General features: G+C 40.4%; 3 protein-coding genes across 4 annotated transcripts in view; 1 reads left to right on the top strand and 2 right to left on the bottom strand.

Moving 5' to 3' along the window:
* LRRC38 (leucine rich repeat containing 38) overlaps positions 1 to 18,639 on the top strand; it is a 155,097-nt gene that overhangs the window by 103,063 nt on the left and 33,395 nt on the right. The window contains exon 1 of one of the 2 annotated variants that reach the window (XR_010375880.1): positions 1,351 to 2,023. The exons of the other annotated variant lie outside the window; for it this stretch is intronic. The gene's annotated coding sequence lies outside the window, so the exon portion shown is untranslated. Of the gene's footprint in view, positions 1 to 1,350; positions 2,024 to 18,639 lie in introns of those variants that run through there. 2 annotated transcript variants of the gene reach the window in all.
* LOC104040596 (arylacetamide deacetylase-like 4) lies at positions 4,168 to 8,826 on the bottom strand. The gene is made up of 4 exons (XM_009504309.2): positions 8,650 to 8,826; positions 6,287 to 6,503; positions 5,805 to 5,868; positions 4,168 to 5,167 (listed from the first exon to the last, which is right to left on the bottom strand). The coding sequence occupies exons 1-4, from the start codon at positions 8,824 to 8,826 to the stop codon at positions 4,393 to 4,395; spliced, it is 1,233 nt and encodes a 410-aa protein (XP_009502604.2). The 3' UTR covers positions 4,168 to 4,392.
* LOC104040595 (arylacetamide deacetylase-like 4) lies at positions 11,107 to 17,750 on the bottom strand. Its single transcript, XM_009504308.2, has 4 exons — positions 17,568 to 17,750; positions 15,575 to 15,791; positions 12,220 to 12,283; positions 11,107 to 11,881 (listed from the first exon to the last, which is right to left on the bottom strand). Exons 1-4 carry the CDS (start codon positions 17,748 to 17,750, stop codon positions 11,107 to 11,109), a joined length of 1,239 nt encoding a protein of 412 aa, XP_009502603.1.

Genomic DNA, 18,639 nt, shown 5'->3' with positions numbered 1-18,639 from the left:
AGAAGCATAAAGAGGAAAAGTTGTTTTTACAGGCCCTTTATGAATTTAACAACACTGTCCAATCCCCTTTTCCCAGCTGGAAATGGGAAACCACAATAATCATAGAGGCTTATGATTCCATGGAATCCATCCTCGAGGTGGTACCGCTAACAGCGGCTGCCAGATTGCCCCCAGCACTGTCCCCGCAGACAATTACGTTGGCAGGATCCACGCCGTAGTGCTCGATATTCTTCATAAAGTGTATGGTAGCGTTAAGACAGTCTTCATACGCAGCAGGGTATTTGTGTTCAGGAGCTAAACAGTACCTAGTACACAGAGACAACAAAAGTAAGAGAAGGAAATGTCATAACTGAACACAAATTTCCTATTGCACCTTGGCTTTTCCTGTGGTTTTTTTGGGGGTATTTTTCCTTCAGCAAAAAAAACCCCAGTGTCATTATCTGCTAAAGAGGTATTTGTGCAGTGAGTTATCACAGAGAAATGATTGCCAGTAGGATAGGATGAAGTTGCAAGGACGTAGCACAGCTGGGATCTTCTGGGAACGGCACTGATCAGAACTTAAGTGATACAAGTTCATTTTACTCTTCAGGTGTAGACTGCCTCTGGCTTGTGGATGAAGTAATTTAGTCAGTCTGCCCTCACCTTTACTTAGGATATCTCCCCTTAAGAATGACTGTATTTTTCTTTGTTTATTTAAGTATCTGGGTCAGAGTTATATTATTCTGTATTAATAGTATTAAAATATATTAGCATTTGATTCTAGAGTTAGAACACTCCTTGAAATTTACAGGACGATTACATCTAATTACACATCACTAAATCATCACCTTCCAAGTCTGTTTATTAGTCGGTTCCCAACACGTAAGAAAACTCTTCTGGAAAGCATTCCTTCTCTTTGTGTGGGGCCAGCGTGGCTCTCCGTCGGGAGATACGTGGCCCTTACTTTGGGGTGTGTTTGCACTCTCCCTGCATTACCAGACTGGGGCGGGGGGGAAGAAATGAAAGTAGTCCCCTTGAAATTCTGAGCATCTGGGATCCTGCGGAGGTGGTTTACTGAGGAGTGCTCCTGCGAGACACGCAGCACTGGTGCTGAGAAGTAAAAAGAGGCAAAAAGACTTCCATAGGGTGGTACTGACCTAACTCGCCCAACAGACACAACCACGACGCGCTTTCTCTGGCAATGTAACGGCAGATCTTTTCGCGGCAATCTGCAAAAACGCCGGGGGGTTGCTAGCTGCCCGCTCCGTTTCCAGACGCAATAGCCAAGGAAGGTGGAAGGCTCCTTTCCCCTTCCCATCCTCACACGCCAGCTCACCTCCTGCTCCCTCCCGCCCTCAGCCCTGCCGCCTCCCCTCACGGCGGGCAGCGGCGGTTCGCCGGGAGCACTAAGCTCAGTCAGATTTCACACCTTCCGGCAGGTTTCAGGCAGAATTATTCCCCCCGCCTCCAGAAGATAACAGCGGGGTGGGGGGGCGGTTGAGGGACCGACCCGGCCCGCCCTACCGATGCTGCAGTACAGGCAGCCGCCGCCGTGGAAGAAGATGGCGCCCGGGGCCGGTAGACCCTCACCGGCACCCGGCCGGACCGCGCGTCCCTCAGCGAGAGCTGCGGGGCCGGCCCCGGCTTCGTCCCGGAGTGGACGTAGCGAGTGAAGGCGACCTGGCTGCACACCCCCGTCTCCTCCAAAATCTTCCCCTGATCGAGGAAAGGGAGGAGAGCCCGGCTGAGCGGAGGGCGGCCTCCCCGGGGGAGGCTGCCACACACCGCGCCGGGCAGGTTGCCGTGAGGGAGACCCTGCGCCTGCCTTCCCCCGGCCGCTGCGAGGGCTGAGGGGGCGCGTAGGCGACGTGTTGGCGGGGTGAGCCTGCTCCAGCGCCGCTCGCCTCTACCCTCTCCTTTGGCGGCCGCTCCGGTTTGGTCCTCACCAGAAAGCCGGCACAGGAGAAGATGGAGCTGTGGCGGTCCCCTGTGAGGCTGCGCGCCTGGGCGAGCGGGGTCGCTTTGGCACCGTGCGCCTGAGCAGGTAGGCCCACGCGTCCGACTCACGCTCTGTCAGGCAAAATGGCTTAGGGGAGAATAAAAGGTGTTTCCTTCTCAGCATCACCGAGTCCTTTAGTTTCATACCAGCTTCCCACCACTTACCGGCTCACAACCCAGGTGTTGGTCCCCTCAGGTTTCCTGTGAGTCTCTGTTTTTATCTGCTTAAAAAGCACCCAGCCTTCCATCAGTGTTACTGGAAAGCCCCACGAATGGCCTAGAAACATCATCTGGGCTTAGCTAAAATAGAAATCAAAACGATCTCACTTTTTATAAATAATTAGTTTAAACTGAATTGGGGAAGTTCAGCTGATAAAGCTTGGACTCTTATGGTTGGCTTCATCCCTACTTAATAGGGAAAACCTGACTGAAACTATGTGAGGTCTAACAGAATGATTTTACAAAAGTTGTACTCTAAAGTCAGCCCCCCAAAAAAGGAAAGTCTTCATTTAAGTCTTGATGCAGCCAGCAGGATTCTGGTGTTTACACATACAACCTTACAAATATAACACCTAAGCCACATTTCTGGCAGAAATCATGGCAGAGTAACTCCCCATAGCAGATGTACTAATCATAGCAGCAAGGACAATTCGAAACTTTCCAGGATGATCCACTCCAGGAGGGATACTGAAATTGGAGTACCTCGATTGAATTGTTCCCCTAACTGCTAGTATGAAAATAATAACAATAATATTGCTGGAGCATGTCCAGAGAAGGACAACGAAGTTGATGAAGGGTCTGGAGAACAAGTCTTATGAGGAGCTGGGGGGGTTTAGCCTGGAGGAGACTGAGGGGAGACCTTCTCGCCCTCTGCAACTGCCTGAAAGGAGGTAACAAGTGATAGGATGAGAGTAAATGGCCTCAAGCTGCGTCAGGGGAGGTTTAGGTTGGACATTAGAAAAAAATTCTGCACCGAAAGGGCTGTCAAACATTGGCACAGGCTGCCCAGGGAGGTGGTGGAGTCTCCATCCCTGGAGGTATTTAAAAGAAGGGTAGACGTGGTGCTTGAGGATATGGTTTAGTGGTGGGCTTGGCAGTGATAGGTTAGTGGTTGGACTCGATGATCTTAAGGGTCTTTTCCAACCTTAACAATTCTATGATTCTATGAATGAAGCAGTAAAAACCACCAGTGGTATCAGTGGCAGTATATAAAAAACGACCATTTCACTTAACCAGAGGTGAGGTGTCTTTACACCTACCTTTGATTCAGCTTTCTCAGATAACAGTAAACCTTAGAGCAGTCCAAGTTGTAACAGATCTCTGAGGTACCACACACTTAAAGTCCTTGGAAACGCTGTGCAAGGAGCCAGCATGCATCACATTGGAGAAGAGGCAGAGGAGAATGTGTTTAATTTCCTGTTTAGCTTCACATTAATTGTGGGACTGATACGGGCCTGGTGTTCTGCATGGTATTCTTGCACTGCAGATGATGTGACTGACTGCTCAGAGATAGCGGCTAAGTACTGAATGAAGTTCCAGTTTATTGGTGGGCTGCTATTTACAAGGAGAGCCAACTACTGTGGAGATTGTCTCTTGCATCCGATCTGCAGCCACAACATATTGCTTCCTGTGTTGTGGGTATTCCTTAAGTAGCTTGGAATATCTAGTTTTAGCAAGGACATTTAGAAAAGAAAACAGGAACTAACGTGAGGGAGGGGGGAAAAAAAGCTAAGGTGTGCTCTACAAAAGTAAATGCATCCATCTTATTTTGCTGTGTAGAGTCTTAAAGCATGGTTACAAGTTTTTTAGCATACTCGTATGTTTGATAAACACAGGAGAACACTTAGAGCATTCCCTCCATTGCAGTTTATGCAAAGCTGTTATAGAGTATCTCTAGTGGGGACAACTTCAGTTTTGACTTCATTTTTTCAAGGCTAGAATACCAGTTACCTAGCCCATAGAAATTTTCTGCAAGTTGGTGGCTGGGAATCTTACACTCAGATGCTACATGTAACATACAGCACAGGCACTGCGTTACAGCATTGTAATATCAGTATCTTTCTCCTTTGCCAAAACACACTTAGCCTTCTAGAAAGAATGAAACCATAGATGATAATTGAATAAAATGGGTCAGACCAGATATTGATTTAAAATTTTACTGCATCTTTAATATTTACTGAGAGAGTAGCAAGTGCCTAGTCCAAATAGATCATTAAACTAGGCAGACCGCACATGGAACGCTTCAAACAGCACTAAAAGAAACTTTCATAGCATTCTTGAAATATCTTTTTCAATGGTCACACTGCAATAATTGCTCATTAACAAATTGTCCTGTCTAAACCTCTTGCATGGAATTTAGAAGCATAAAAGTTGGCAGAAAATCGGCAGTTCTTATAGAAGGAGAGAAAATTGTTTCTATAAGCTTTTTAGAAAATTCAGAATATTGTCAAGACCCCTTTTTCCAGATGAAAATGACAACCAGTCACTATTAAATGAATTTATGATTCCATGGAATCCATCCTCGAGGTGGTACCAGGTCACTCGAACACCGTTGTCCTCCAATCTCTTCTTGTAAAGCAAGCCGTCGTCCCTCAGCACATCATACTCACAAGTCAGGATGAAAGATTCAGGCAGCTGCTGAATAAGAGCATCCTCAGCTAACAGTGGGCACAGGTTGGGCTCACAGAATCTTTTCACTGTCTCAAAAACTTCGGTTGTACAGTCAAGTAGCACATGTGGTTTGTAGCCTCTGACCTTAAATTTTTCAGGGATGTTATCTGGACTCACCCACTTCCTATAATTTAATTTAATGTCTATAGGAATATGGGAACCCTCCAAGACCTCTTCCAGATTTGATGCATCCCCATTTAGGTACTGCAACACATAGAAAGCAGCACGTTCTCGGAATAAGAGAGGGACTCCCCGATTCTGCTGATAGGATGGTAGATTGAAGTCCAGCGCCTGAAGGCCTGGGTAGATCAAGATCTGAGCACGTAGCCTGGGGAGGTCTGATCTACCTGCAAGGGTCTGGCTAACAGCAGCTGCCAGATTGCCCCCAGCACTGTCCCCGCAGACAATTACGTTGGCAGGATTCACGCCGTAGTGCTCGATATTCTTCATAAAGTGTATGGTAGCGTTAAGACAGTCTTCATACGCAGCAGGGTATTTGTGTTCAGGAGCTAAACGGTACCTAGTACACAGAGACAACAAAAGTACGAGAGGTAAATATTAGTTTTAAATGTACTGCTGAAAATACTGATTCCTGCAACCAGCAATACCCTGATCACCTCAGGATTTTCCCTTTCTGCACAGGTTGTCATAAATAAACTGTGGCTAGTTGGACCAGGTGGTGCAGATTAATTTGTGAGGACATCATCTGTTTAGGATGTTTCTCGGGTCTTTAACAACACAGGAGCAGTCAGCTGCCAACTGTGTCTAGGTTTTATTGACAGTCATATAGTCAGTTTGTGCTTTAGCTTTCCATATGTCGGATACAAATGATAATACTCTTGGTCTGTGTCTTTCTTGGAGTGCAGCTATAGCCTCATAATCCAAATCGTTATATCAGTATAGTGATGGTGATACTAGCTTGTCATTCACATAGTGCATTTGTAAACATCCAGCTAAGTTTCCTTAAATAAGGATTAAGCAGAATATATGGGTCACTGTTTACTATCAATTTTGAGTTTAGAATTTGAAAACAGTGATTGACAAGTCCCACAGAAACATTTCTCTGAGAGTGGTTGTTGCTATGATGAGGGAAGCTCTCAGGTGATATTTACACTACAGCAAATAATCTCTAAAAAACAGCATGAGGAAAGACTCACCCAACAGATACAACTACTGATTCACTTTCTCTGGCAATAGAGCGGCACAGCTTTTCATGGGTCTCTGAAAGAAACATATTTGGCGGGGTTGGGTTTGTTTTGGTTTGTTGGTTTGGGTTTTTTTTGCTAGAATACTGATGTTGTCTATTGCATAAGTCAAAGAAATGCAAGAAGAAAATACTCACTACTTTTCTCTGCCCCTGTCTATGTAGCTTCTCAAATCTTGTGTACCGCCTCATCTTCCTATTTCAGTATTTGCTTACTGTATTTTTTCCCCTCATAGCTCATTGTCCTTATGTTTAAGAAGAATGCACATAATGCACAGCAGATGCTTTCTTCTGACAGCCAGACTTAGGGGAGTGCATCTGTGATTACACTTGAACTTCATAACTGCCACAGATCAAGCGACAATCAACTTTACCATTTATCAGTTAGATACTTCTTTAACTAAATTGTGATATTTTTCCTGTTAGATATCTTACCAAGACTTCCAAAGACCCATCCTCCTCCATGGAAAAACATAACTCCTCTCCTTTGGCTGGCAGATGGAACTTTGGGCTGATAAATCCTTACAGGCACTTTCTCAAACCACAGGTCCTTGATGAAGAGCTTCGGGTCCACTCCTAGAGTCTTTCTACCTTGCATGTACCGGACAAAGCTAACCTGACTGCAGATGCCAATGTTTTCCAAAATCTTTCCCTGTTCAAAGGCAAAGAGGACAGGGAGTTCACTCAAGAGATTCTGTATTTTCCCAAGTAAAGGAACTGTATGGCCAGTATACTCAGGATGACTCAGTCGTATCTTTTGGGGCAATCATAAAATATTAGAGTAGTTGTACAGGTATAGTACAACTGAAAAAATAACAGTAGTATCATGAGAGGTCACACAAACAGCAGTGCTCACCAAAGAACAAAATCCCGAAACGATGCAACATTAACAAAGACTGGTGAAATATAACCCTTTGCTTTCTCAGCAGGTCCTTTACCTAACATTGAAAGCAAGTTTGGTTTTCACTGGTCGTTCTGTCCTTGCCCCTGAGAAAATATGAAAACACAGCAAAAGACGATAGTTCTGGTGCTGATTTTTGATATATGGACACCTGCCCAAAGTAGAGTTGACTAAGTTGAGAATATGTTTGATAATTGCTATTTGATTAATCTCAGAAGACTTCATTGGTGTGGGCAATGCACTGGCAAGAAGATCCTGAGATATTTAGTAGGCTTAAACTTCTGTTCTTTCTTTATGCTGCAGTGATGTTCATAGCAGGCACCAGAAGATGAAAAGAGTACAAATGAGAGCTACTGGTCCAACATAACTTTGCAAAAATAAAAAAAGGCATAACCTCTGTTTTGAAACACATTACTTAGTCATGCCAAACCAGTACTTCAGTCCTTATGAAGATTTAGATCAAGCTCTTAATATTCAATATTTTGTTACAAATATTTCTTATTAGGCTGCCACATTTGTCAGTGTTATGACTCAATATATTTACCCATGAAAGACCTTCTCTTCAGTGACTCCAGCTATTTATAATGTTCTCCATGCCCGATTATGAGGCTGAAAAAACTAATGCATTTTGCAGCGTATTGATTTTAATTCCTTATAGAAACTAGTCTTAGTGTCTCTGATTGTATACAAACATGACAAAATTATTTATTCTTTTGTATTTGCTATTTTCCAAGCAGAAAGGGAACAACTACAAAGAATATTCTTAGCTTTACATTCAACTTGTTTGTTTTCTTTCATCCCATGTTGTTTCCATTGCAGCATACAATTCTGGTTTATGGGACTAATGGGCAGTGTGTAGATGATAAAGAGAGAACTGGCTTTTCCAGCTGCTTAAGTGAAGTAATCACTTTGTAATTACAACTTGTGGGCAGCCAAAGCATGAGAATATATATCTAGAATTCTTTAATATGGTCCACTATAATCTAGAACATTTCTGACAGATAATATTTTTTTCATTGTAAATAGTTTGTTCCTCTTGGAGGTGTTTAAGTAATTTACAAAATATATGCACAACTTCTGCTATCTCATATATTTCTAACACCTTCCGTCATCACAGCATCTATGCAGCTGTCATACACAGAAACACTCCTGATTCAGTGAGCTCCTTTGTCAGCAGAGATGACCAGAAGTTGAGTGCTGGTAAGAGCTTCAGCTCTTGTGGACTGGTTAGCTTCCCACTCTTACAGGCCAGTTCACCTGAAGAAGCTGAGCTGGCCAGACCCCTTCAGCCCCATCAGACAAGCCTGCTTAGTTGCTGCAGGAGTTACAAGTATGTGTTCAGGGGAGGTGGAATTCCTTCAGCTCCTCTTGAAAAATGTTAACAAACTTTGTCACTTGTGTGACAAAAACAACTCCTTCCCGAAACCAATTCTGAAATGTTCAGTTCCTAATTTTATCTTCAAAATAAATACATAACTCCTCATCCCCAAGTCCAAGGACAGCTTGAAAGCATGGCCCAAAGACATCTGATATATTCTGAACCTCTAATGGAAACATAAATGATCCAACATGTATAAGTGTTCTTAATCAAATTATTGCTAGGTCAGCACCATTCATTGTAGAAGCACAGTCAGACTTTCAAATGCTTGTGCTAGGCAGCATTTGCATACTGCCTAATGCAAGGGCTAGGCAGGACTGTGATAATGCAGGGTAGTGTAAAACATCTGGTAAAGGCTTCTCTAGAAAAACTGAGCTTCTAAATACAACATGCAACACAATAGCTGTGCCCTGCTCTCCTCTCTGAATATTAATTCCAAGCAGAGTTCTAGCATTGCATTAAGTTTCAAATCTACAGGTTCACCGTTCTTCCCCCAGAAATCACACCAGGTTAACTTACCACCACAGCTCTGCATATTAAAATTATATGAATGATTCGGAGCTTTACAGGTTCACTCACTCCAGGAGGAATTTCTGAGTTGGAGAAATCAAAATTCATTGCCCCCATGACCAGCAATATAAATCCAGCAACAAAAGCTGCTAAGAATAACACCAGCAGCGTGTAAACAACTGCCATTTTGCTGAGCAGCAAAGTGATCTGAAATGTCTTTGCTCTGACTTTCCCAGATATCTTTGGCTTGTTACTTCCTGATTCTTTGTTCGTCATAAGGTTGTTCTAGTACAAATCTTTCTCCTCCCTTTTACAAATACATAGCAGATATCTTTCCCTGTCCCACTCTCTCCCCCCACTCCCTTTATTTCACAGAAGGTATGTTGGTCAAAGTCCTGAATTCCTTAAAAGATCTACACCAGCATAATTTCAGAAATTTTGCAGGAAACCAGTCCTTAGCTGGGAGAAGAGTGTTATGAATAAACTGCATTAATATTAAATTAATTAGAGGTGGAAAATGGACATGGGGCATTTGTGTGCTTTGAGTTTGTGACACTATAAAACACTATTCAGAAGAAGAGTTTCGCTAGAGTTATACAGAGATAGGAACCTGCAGGTGATGATTATCAGTCTCAACGGCCAAATGAATTGTCAGCAATGGGGGATTTTTTGAAAGGTGCAGCTATAAAATTATGTCGTTATTTTTTGCAGGTTTTTTTAGTATTTGTGTTTTCTTCTAAAAGAACATGGTTTTAAAAAACCACAGGAAGCTGAGTTTAGATTTATGATCACGTTACCTCGTGTCAAGTAAACTTAAGTAACTCTCAGTGTGCAATAGGTACAGCATAAAGTGACTTAAGGTAACCAGCAATTAAAGAGCTTCCAACCAAACCGCTTTATCTTGTTCTTGCTATAGAGTGGGATTGTGCTAATGTAGAGATGCTGTAGTTTAGATGATGTTTGACATATTAATTGTGAATCTGAGTCTGCAACTCTTAAAAAAACTAAGATGTCAGAATGTTGTTGAAACTGCAAATTCCCAGGGAAATGAAAAACATAAAAATCTAACTTCATTAAGAAACCACGTTTTGTTTTGTTTCAGTTAAATTGTAATGGGGCAAAAGTACTATGCCATTTTAGTTAGAAAACTTTATAAAAAAATGAAATTTCTTAATTTGTTCCAGTGAGAAGTTGAGTATCTTCAATAGGTCACATGGTCATTGTAAAATATCCCAAAGTAGAAGGAAATATTTTGTTTAAAAACAGCAAAATTCCAGATTAAAAAAAAAAGAAGCCTATGCAATGGTGTTTCTGGACTTCGCGTTTGTATTATGATCCCAGTTATGTGATCATATCCAATAGTCTTGGATAGTCCAGTTGGCTGGTGAATGGGTAAATGATTGTGTAGAGCACGGGTCTGACGAGGTAGGATTAGCAAGACTGTGGTCTCTGCGTGCCAGTGTTGCATTGTTCCTTTCACCGTGAGGTGCTCATTTCGGTTTACCAGTGAGTGTGTGTTTAGCGAATGTAACTTGCTCTTTAACAGAAATATTTGAAGTGCTGGTTTTAATTTTTTTGTTGCCATTGAAAGCGTCACAGAATTGCTACAGCATTATAGTGAGAAGATAATATAATGTTGTGCTTCTCTACCTTCTTACATCTGTGATCTTCAGAACTTTTTCAACAAACATAGCATAACAGGTAGCATAACAGGTAGTCTTGTGCATAAGATAATCCTGAAAGAAGAACAAAGAGTACAAAAAGGAAAAGAAGCCTCACTGCTGCACTTCCCTAACATGTACACACTCACTACAGTTAAGGGACTCCAGTTTAAGAATTGAGTTCCAAAACGAAACGTAATTCCTCAGATTCCAAACAAAATCAAACTCATACTAGTTCTAATTTAGGCTTCTGTCTGAAGCAGTTGTTCTTTCTTTTGACTACACTTTTTCAGGAAAGGTGTAGTCTTTGTACAGAGTTCCTCTAGAAATTAAAAAGCATAGCTGCTGTTTCACTATCTGACATAAGACTTCACAGAACCTGAGTCATCTGATACCCTAAACATGTCCTGTCTCTCACAAGAGCCAAAGTAGACCCCAGTTGTTTTCTTCAGCATTTCTGGGCAGTCGAAGAATCTTCAGGAAGAGATGTTCTTGCTGCTTGCCCTGAATGTGTGCCAGCCATGCAAAGATACTAGAATTGCTAGAGTCGCAGTGAAACAGTAGGTGCCAGGTGCCTCACTTTTGCACCTTGATCTTAGTAGTGAGTTTTTATAATAATTTTTCTAAAATGGTGGTGCTTTAAATAATATCAACATTTGTTTAAGAGTCACTGCAGAAGCAGAAGTTAGCAAATATAAAATGCAGTCAAAATCCAACGCATAAATCAGAAGTGTTTACATTCTTTGCCAAGTATCAATTTGCCAAGAATAATGTAAGATTTGCATCTTTGTTCTGAAAAATACTTCTATAAACTGTTTATATAATTCACCGTACTATCCATTATCTTTTTTCCAGATAAAAAGGAAAAAATCCCATAGCCAAAAAAGGCTAAAATTCCATGGAAACCACTCTCAGAATGATACCAGGTCACTCGAACACCATTGTCCTCTAATCGCTTCTTGTATAACAGTCCGTCATCCCTAAGCACATCAAACTCACAGGTCACAATGTAGGATTCAGGGAGCTGGCAAATAATGGAGTCTTCAGCTAAAAGTGGAGAAAATGTTGTCATTAAAAGTTCTTTGGTCGCTTCATGGACTTCAGGTTTATATGAAGTGGATTTCTGTGGTACGTAGCCTCTAACCTTAAATTCATCAGGAATAATGTCAGCACTTACCCATTTTTTGTATTTCTGTTTCACACTCTCAGGAACATGGCAATTTTGTAGGACATCTTCCAAAACTGTTGGTTCTTTGTTAAGATAACGAAAGCAGAAGTAGACTACTAGCTTCCGAAACAATATAGGGACTGAAGCATTCTGCTGATAGGAAGGCAAATGAAAATCTAGGCCCTGTAGTCCTGGATAAAGTAAGACCTGAGCACGTACTTTCGGGAGATCTCTTTTATTCAGCAGTATTTGGCAAATAACCGTAGCAAAATTAGCTCCACAGCTGTCACCACTAATGATGATGAGATCAGGATCCACATGATACTCTTCTAAATTCCTCATAAAGTATAAGGTGGCAGTGAGACAATCAAAATACTGCCCTGGGTATGGGTGTTCAGGAGCCAAACGATAACTGAAATGTCAAAGATATTGTGGTTATTGTCGAAGTAATTATAAAAATTTAATTTGCCGTGTTCATGATTGACTGGTGTAGTAGTTATGTAAGCCTTTTTTCCTAAATTTTAAAGATTATATTTGGTTTTAACTAGTTTAGATTGGAAAGACAAACTAAGGGTATTACAGCTACTCGAGAATACTTTGCCTAAAGAACATTTCTAAATTAAATGAAAGGCTACAGCAAAAAATAGTGAGCACAATCTAAAAGAGTAAATATTTTCAGCATATTTTTCAGAAATGTTTCAGCTGTGACCTCTATTACCATAAATACTTCTGCGTAAGAGTAACACTTACCCAACAGACACAACCACTGAGTTGCATTTTTTGGCAATATAGCGGCATATTCTTTCAAAGGCTCCTAAAGAGAAAGTTTATCAGAAATGGTGTTTTAAAAATCAAATATCCTTTTGAAATGAAAATATAGATCCGTGAACATACGCTCTGTGTATGTATGAACATATGCACTGCAACATGAGACCCATGAGTAACTTCTGCTATGCAGTACAGTCTTTTACATGTTAACGTATATTCTGTGTATTGGTCAGTGGCTGTTAGGGCATAATATAAGCACGTGAGAATGGTAATACCAGGAAGAAGAGAAGTCTGTCTAGGCTGGTATCGCATCTCAGCTGGTGATCAGCAAAAGCTGTCTAAGCAGAAGCTGAGGGCAAGCATATAGTAATAAGCACGCAAGAAGTTGAGGCTCACGGTGCTCCTTTGAGACAGAAACTGCGTCTTTATATTTAATGCCCTTGATTAATGTTTCTTCCTTGAATTATTCGAACCACTTCTTGAGCCCATGATTTTGACATTAACAACTCTGTGCAGGGAAGAATTCCGTAGCCTGCTTGCAAAGGCATAAAGAACCAATTCTATTTGCATGTCTTGTACCTGGCATTTGCTACTTCCAGTCGGTGCCATTAGCTCTTGTACTGTAAGAAGCGGTGGAGAATCATTCCCTAACTTCTCTTGCTTCTCATGATTTTGGAGATGTTTAATGTATCTGTCCTTACCTGTCTTTTCCTGAAGAGTCATAGTCTATTCACTTACTCTCTGTACAGAAGCACTTCTCTCACCTACACAGCCTTTCTCTGAGTCTTTCTGGTACTGCTATATCCTTTTTGATATAGGGGAACCAGAACTATAAGCAGTGTATTATATTTAGAAGCACCGTGGATTTATTACAGTGGCATAAAGAAGTTTCCCGTTTTGTCCTTTCCTAATACTAATGCCTAGCATTTCATTTGCTCTTTGCTGCTGTGCACTAAGTCAACATTTTTAGGCAGTTTTCTACCATAATCCCAAGATCTTCTTCCTGCAAGGGAGTACTCTGCTTAGAGTCCATTGTTTTATTTATATAGCTAGGAGGCTCTGTTCATCTGTCTGACTTCTCTACACACCATTTCACCTGTCATTTTATTGTCTAATCCTTTGCTATCACAAAGACATTCAGCAGCTTTTCAGCTGTCCATTTACTCCCTTGAAGGACTTAGTATCATATCAGCTTTCACCATCTTTTCTGTTTGGGAATATATTGATTAGCACAGGTCCCAGCACAGATCTCCTTACGGGAATCTCACAAGAACCTCCCACAACCCATCTGTTTTCTGTCTTTTAATCAGTTTTTATCCAAATGAAAGGCCTTCCCCTCTTGCATCATGGGTGTGTAGCCTCTTTAAGAGACTCTTTTGGAAATCAAAGTAGGTTTTATCAACTCAGTCTCCTTTATTCATGTGTTTGCTGACTCATTTAAAACGTTTACATTGACTTGTGAAGCATGACTTCTATTTGTATAGATTTTAAGGAGTAAGTCATATTTATCCATTCACTGATTCTGTTCTTTGTAGCTTTTGCTTATTTGCTAGTTGCAGACTTCAGGCTTACGAGTATGGGGATTACCCAAGTCCTTTTAAAAATTTGTCATTATCTTATTTGCTTTCCTGTAACCAAGTACCCAGGGGAAGTCAAGTGACAGGTCACGTACTACAGTCAGTGTAAAGCTATGGGTGTTCTACTAAGCCTTGGTATGTGACACAGCTCCCTTGGTGTGCTGATTGTGCAACAGCAATTGTCTTGTGAACAACAGCTACAACTGTGCAACTTTGTGGCGTGGTTTTTTTTCTTCCAGCAAAAGGAACTCACCTTTCACTTAGATCAAAGGGGCTTATCTCTTAAGTCCTCGCTGCCACCCAAACTAGCTCTAGAGCTGGAAGCATCACAGCTGGTGTCAGCCTGATGCTCCGCCCAGACTGAGGTGCTCTGCAGTACGACCAGGGTACTGTATTTCTGCCACAGTGCCGACATTAATGTTTCTGCATGATGCTAAATGAAGCCACGTAGACTCTCAAGCTCATTTGCAGATAACTGAAGTCTACCTAACACAGTCCTAGTGGAGACTTACCCTTTGAAACAGTAAAGGATTCAAAATGCACAAACTTCCCTGTCTGACCCCTGGAATGAAATCTAGGTTTCATGTTAGGTGCCTGGGCTTCCAGACAAAGCACTCATAGACCTGGTTGCTCAGAAAGAGATTCAGAGCAGTTAGGAGGCTGAGCCAGCAACTACTGAGACAATCAAAGGGTTGTGTCCCTTTCTGAAAAAGAAATAAAGTATTCTGTGCAGTGTTACCAGAAGAATCAAACTCCCCCAAATTGGTTCTATTTTTAATGCCCATTTATTATTTACATTTTCATTAATTTTGAGTCCTTGTTTGCACAAATGGGAATATATTTACCAATTTTTTAATGTAGTTTTAAAATTCTTTCATGGACCATGTTACATCTTTTAGACTTCATTGATGCAGGGACTGCACGTTGAGAAACACTGACTTTTATAGTGTTTCTGCACAAAAATTGAGTGCTGAGCACAGAAGTGTATCTTAAATTCTGTACTTTGAGGCCTTATCCAAGCTTACAGGAAACACTTCTGTCCAGCTGAGATCCAAAACTAAAGATTTCTCTTTGAGAAGTAACCAAAGCATTGTCCCAAAGAATGAAGCAAGAATTAATTCTTTTTAGCAACAGCAATGCCATTTTCATGATACGGTAATTATTGCGGAAGGTAGATCTAGGCTGAGTTCTGTATCAGCCTGAAAGGATTCTAAGATACATTTCCAGAAAAGGTGCAGTACGGAGGAGAAGGAGGGAAGAGACACAGATTCCAACCCTTACTCCAGGACCATTGCTATGTCTTATTTTCAGCTAGCCATTAGTTAAGGTACAAGAATTCCCTGTGAGCTGAACTTCCCTCACAGTGACCTAAGCATATGTGGTTTGTTTCAATGGTCTTTCTCTGCCCCAGCAAACTGAATCTTTCTCAGACCAGCTTTAACAGGAGGAGGAGCAGAGTCCCTCTGCTTTTAGCTGACAGCTGACTGAGCGTTTTCTGGATCACAGCTCTGGATTTAGGAGCATCAGGTCTGCTAAGAGCTGCTGTCATCAACCCTGCCTGTAGCCCAAAGGAAGTAGAAACATGATTACCCTTAACTGTGCACCAGATTATTCATTCCACAGGGTGCTTTGCGGTTAGTACTGAGATTGCAAAGACTATTGTCATTAGGAAAGACAGGTAAGATATTGACTGACACAAGTCCAAAGGTAAAAATAAAAAGTTTTGGGTTTGATTTTAAAAATAAAACTTGATTTCTTACTAATGCTCCCAAACGTGCCAGCGCCTCCATGAAAATATAGTATTCCTCTTCTTTTGCCAGTAGGTGGCCATTTAGGCTGATAAATCCTCAGTGGTACCTCATCTACTTTGAGATCTTTGATAAGAAGTTTTGAATCTCTCCATGGTGGTATTCCATCTAGCACAACTCGCAATACGCTTAAATCACTGCAGATCCCTAGCTTGTCCAAAATCTTTCCCTGTTGAAAAGAAAGAATTTGGCAAATGATTAGTGTGAAATGTTCCAACTCTCTTTAACTTTAAAAAAAAATAAATCCTGGGTTTATTTTACTTTGTTGTATTTCAGGAGATACTGGAGACAGCATTCAGTGGAGTTATGATGACTATTGAGAAGTCATTGAGCAGTTTTGATTGAATTAAATGTTGCTGAAGATTGCCAGAAAGTAACATGTCAACCCCATTCTGCATAGCCAAGCTGTCCTCTTGTTCGTTGTTTATTTTTGCATGTTTATTTTTGTGAATCTAAAAATAATCAGAAATGCATTTAGGCTGAAAATATAGGGGAAAGAAGATGACAAATCTTTGATTTTGAAGTAAGTGTTAGAAGTGACTATGGGTGTGCGGGTGATGAAAGCAGATTAGAACCGTAGTTTATAAAAGTAGGCCCTGCTAAAATCTAGGGGATTATCATAGGCCGTGGCATACAGCATGGTCAGGAAGGCAAATAGCATTTGTTTCTATTTCTTACAGCTATAATGAAAAGAGGGTATCATTTTAGAAGATATTTTAGTATTTCTTATATTAAAGATACCATATATTTTGCATGAAAATGTACAAAGAAAATGGTGTTGCCTGAAGAAGAAAATGTTGAGGTTTGGTGGGAAAGAAGAGACTTACTGTATTCAAGCTGTGCCATAATGTCTTCACTTTAAAATTAGCTCTTTTGAAGTCCAATATCAAAATAGTTTGCTATTTTTAAAGGAGCAGATTCAGTGGTCACTTTTAGCCCAAAGAAATTAATGTTTTAAGACTAACGTACATAGATCTAGAATGCAATTTAACTGACTCACTAAGAATTTGCTTTCTCGTGATTTTTTTTCCTCTCTAAAAATCTGTACTAAGTTTCTGTGATGCTGACAGTATCATACAACTTTGGAGATGGAAGGAGCAAATTCCAACTTGATAATATTTTAATTCTGTAACACTGGCATTCAAAAAAAGACTTGTCGTCCCCAGAGCTGTTTGTGAAAAGGAGCAGCTTTGTTATAATCTTGAACCGGAAAAAACCAGACAAAACTTTTGAGACTGAAAATATCCCATTGTTATGGTTCTTTTTCCATAATAATTCATTTCCACTTCCCATTTGAAAGATTTTTAATTTTGTCGTTATGTTGATGGAAATGGATATATTGGGATTATGTTAAATTCACTGTCGTGAGTAAATACACAAACACAGAGGCATTTTTGAAGAATAAGTGAAACCTAAACACGTTGCTCTTAAATCTTACTTTCTGAACTAGCCACACAAGAAGAAAGACCTCACCTTTTCTATCCTTTTTTATTTTTTATTTATTTTGTTGTTCACAGTACACTCTGTATAAATCTATGAATATATAGAAATGATTGTGGATAATAAATATAGAATGAAGCAAATGTGAAGAGGAGAAATGTAGGCTTGCTTCTGAATAGATAGCATTATTATATGTATATGCAGCTCAATAGGTACAGTATCCATACAGTTATGTATTTTTTAAATTTTCGTGTGAAACTGTTTTCCAATGCGAAGTGGCTGCAGTTTGACAGATACACTGAAAAATCTAAATAAGCTCTTAAGGTCAGTCATATCAGTTTTATGCGTTAATTTAACATGGCTTGGTTCATATAACAATGGTTACAGACTCCAGGGGGGTGAATTGCTTCTTCTTCTCTTTTTTTTCTTACACCATTATCTTCCATCTCCCAAATATCCTACCAAAATAAAAGTGAAATCCCCAGTTTTAAGAAAGTTAACTTACCAATATCATGACTGTAATCAACAATGAATGGAAAAACCGAAGCTTTAGAGGTTGGTCAATTCCAGGTGGCAGTTCTGAGTTGAAAAAATCATAAAATACCGCCCCCAAAACCAGTGCTGGTATTATAACAGGAGAAATTAAAACCATTCCTATTATTGCTAAAGTTGTATAAACAGATGTCATTTCTCTCCAGTAGAAGTGAACGCTAAAAAACCCTGTGCTGTCTTAAGCCTTGTTTTCAAGTGTTTGTGAGGTGCCTTTACAGGAGACTAAGTACTCCGTTTATAAGCAGAAATGAAGAGTTTATTAATGTTGCAATACCCTAATCTTCTCCACCCTTTCCTTGCTAATGATATTAATGGCAACACTTCCTTATACTGAAAAAAGAAGAGGGGGAATTTGAAGTATGTGGAATTGATTTATATCATGTGTCCTTCACTAACTGTGAGAAATGATTATTCAGAGGGCCCTTATTTGAAGATCGTCTGTGTTTGGTTTGTTGTGGATTCATTACGGATGGATGTTCCTGTCATAGTGCTAAATTTTAGTCATGTGGGGCTCCTCGCAGTTGTTATCAAGGTCTATACTTCTCTGAGAAGAAAAATCTTCAAATCCACATTTTTTTGCTAACCTTTTTTTCATAGTGGATTACACAATACAAGTCTTAAGGTACATTAAGGTCTTTCCAGCTACATGGTGGTGTGTTGGTAGATTCAAGCCACTATTGTTTGTGGTAAAACCTTTTCACTAATTAAACTCACAGAATTTTATATTCATTGTAATTCTTGTTTGTAGTTTAATGTAGAGACATTGTGAATACATGCATGTTATTAAAGCTAGCGATTAAAGCTAGCAATTAAAGTTAGTGGCAGTTGTCTGGTGAAATAATTTCCCTGTTTTGTAGTCTTCATATTGGAATTTCATTTTTCACACAATTTTAAAGTTACAGCTCCCAAGCTGTTTTCCTGTCCTGGCTTTTAAAAAGAAATTCCAGTCCTAAGACTGAATTAGTCCTTAGCTTCATTAGCATAGTATTTCAAGCAAAGCAATCATGACAGCTGGTTTGCACAAT

The sequence above is a fragment of the Phalacrocorax carbo genome, chromosome 20 (genome assembly GCF_963921805.1).
Source record: "Phalacrocorax carbo chromosome 20, bPhaCar2.1, whole genome shotgun sequence".
In the NCBI taxonomy this organism is placed as follows: Eukaryota; Metazoa; Chordata; class Aves; order Suliformes; family Phalacrocoracidae; genus Phalacrocorax; species Phalacrocorax carbo.
The sequence above is the reverse complement of the archived record's forward strand: the minus strand, read 5'-3'. Positions and strand labels throughout refer to the sequence as shown.